The sequence below is a fragment of the Montipora foliosa genome, chromosome 14 (genome assembly GCF_036669935.1).
Source record: "Montipora foliosa isolate CH-2021 chromosome 14, ASM3666993v2, whole genome shotgun sequence".
Lineage (NCBI taxonomy): Eukaryota > Metazoa > Cnidaria > Anthozoa > Scleractinia > Acroporidae > Montipora > Montipora foliosa.
The window spans coordinates 6385265-6387764 of NC_090882.1; the positions used below are offsets into that span (position 1 = coordinate 6385265).

At 39.5% G+C, this 2500-nt stretch overlaps 1 protein-coding gene across 3 annotated transcripts in view; it reads left to right on the forward strand.

Moving 5' to 3' along the window:
- Positions 1–2500, forward strand: part of LOC137985170 (uncharacterized) — a 28015-nt gene that overhangs the window by 7471 nt on the left and 18044 nt on the right. For all 3 annotated transcript variants that reach the window (XM_068832689.1, XM_068832691.1, XM_068832690.1), the window contains one exon: positions 1–1041. This exon is cut by the window's left edge and continues 190 nt beyond it. In XM_068832689.1, the coding sequence (XP_068688790.1) occupies positions 1–1041 (1041 nt within the window). The remainder of the gene's footprint in view (positions 1042–2500) is intronic.

The window sequence follows — 2500 nt, forward strand, 5'->3', positions numbered from 1 at the left end:
AGATCTCTTTTTTTGTGCCACAGTGCAGTGAAAAGGACAAGACGGAAGCCCTCAGCTGCAACATTCGCATTATTGAAGCAAGAAAGCTAGTTGGTTTTGAAGAGCTGGACTTGCTTAGCTTTCCACCAGGTGATCTTCAAATCGAGGTGGTTGTTGGTCACGGAGTAAAACTAGGTCGTCAGGCACAAGTCATAAAAGAATTGCGTGATTGTAAATGGGTGCAAGTAGTGCATACAGACCCAGAGGAGATGGGAATGTTTAAATGCTATCCAAATCCAATTTCCAAAGGCGAAGAAAAGCACAAAAATGAAGTGAAGCTTTGTGAAATGGCTGACTTTGTTGTTGGAGTAGGACCTAAGTTGGCAGAGGCCTTTCGTTCCTACCTTCGACCAGTCAAAAACGATCAGACTATTTTTGACTTTACTCCAGGTATTTTTGAAGAATTTCTTAGGGTTGAGCAAGTCGCTGAAGAAAGGAAACATCGCAGCGTTTTGGTGTTTGGCCGCGGGGATGCAGAAGATTTCAAATTAAAGGGATTTGACATTGCAGGAAAGGCCATTGCTTCACTTGCTGACACTCATCTTGTCTTTGTTGGAGCACCAGATGGAAAACATGAGGCGATAGCAGAGTGTTTCATGCAATGTGGTCTACCAGCTAATTGCCTTAAAGTTAGAGGCTATGAAAAAAGCAGAGAAAGCTTGAAGAGCTTGTTTTGTGAAGTAGACCTTATGCTCATGCCTTCTAGAACAGATGGGTTTGGATTGACTGGTCTTGAAGCCTTGTCTGCTGGTCTGCCAGTTCTTGTCAGCAAGAATTCTGGGTTTGGGGAAGCCCTATGCAAAGTCCCATATGGCTCATTTTTTGTCGTCAACTCAGACAATCCAGAGGTGTGGGCTGCAATTATCAAGAACATAGTCTGGGACAAAGACAGGCAGAGTCGTCTTGTGGAAGCGAAAGGCATACGTAAATCATATCAGGAGAAATACTGTTGGACCAAACAAAGTGATGCCCTTCTTGTCAAGATTATCAGCCTCGTTCGGGGTAAGATATCAGAATAATAATAAAAATTATTATTGTCTTGCATTTGGCTTGAATCGAATGAAAAAAGTCAATCATAAACCATAAAAAGTAAGGCTGGTCCAAAACACAGGTCACATTCCACAGGTTAAGACTGGAAGTTCCTGCTCCACTAATGAACTAGCCTTCGAGCCGGCTCGTGGTCACCGGCTTTGCCGGCGAAATAATTTAGTGAGCCTGCTCGCAGGCTACTAATGAACAACTAAGCCAAACGTTTCTGCTAGATCTGAAACAACATTTTTGTAAAGTGATTAGGGCCAGGAGACACTTTTGGTGTTGTTTATTTATCTGTAGCACGGTGACATATTCTCTGACCTGTGATCCAAAATCTGTGTTTTAGACCCTACCCATTTAAGTAAGGTGTGTTTCTTTACAATTTGGGAATAATATGTTTTCTAGTTTGACAGAAGTTTTCTTTGGGTCAACAAACTCTATGTGAATTCATCACGACTGAATTTTTTGGCTGACAAAGGGGAAAAATGTTACTAAATTCTTTCTAAATGGGGTCAAAAGGTCACATGTTTATAAAGGAGTTTGGTTGGCTGATAAAATTTATCAATGTCAGTTACGTTGAAGGCTGATATTAAAAAGCACTCGTCCATGAACAATGGCATTAAGCATGATCCCAACTTACTGTATGTGTGACAAAATAGCATTACAATTTTACCTATTATGCGGTTTGAAGTCTGGATGGCATGCATTACTTAATACATCATACTTGATTTCCTCTCTTGATTTTGTGTACTGCGTAAACTGTGGTATTGTCTTACCGTATTTCCACCCTGAATCTAGTATTTCAATATTAATTTGATTGCCACCGGCATGGGTCAATGAAGCCTACATCTAGGCTTGTTCATTTCTAAAGTTTTTTATTACTGAGTTTATAACATAGAGGGCAAAATTACTAAATGCTCATTGGCTGAGACAGAGGGCACTTTTAATTTTGGTAATTGCCCTGACCAATTATTACTTTCATTATTTTTATGTACAGGTAGTGAATGTTCTTTTGGCAGGGCTGGTTTCAATGCTTTGGTGTTGTACAAAAATAACATTTCGTTCAGCTGATTCATGTATTTTACAGTTTGTTGATGCCAACTAAACACTGAAATGACTTCCTATGAAACTGCAGCACAACAGTGTGCGTTTTTAACCTTCTTAATAAAATAAATTTTTGCCTTTTACATTATAAACAAGTAATCACAGGTTTCCTCATAAAATTAAGCAGTAATATAATGACTTGAATTTTCAGAAGTTGCCAAAATTGCCCTTGTCGCGAAATTCTGCAACTTCTGAAAATGTGTGTACTCAGCCCACAACTAACTTCAACAAGATTTAGGATTTTGGGAAAGGGGTGGCTATGATGATTTTAGATTTTTTTCTTTGGGATCTCCCCAGCTCCCACTTTCGTTGTATCTTTGCCCTG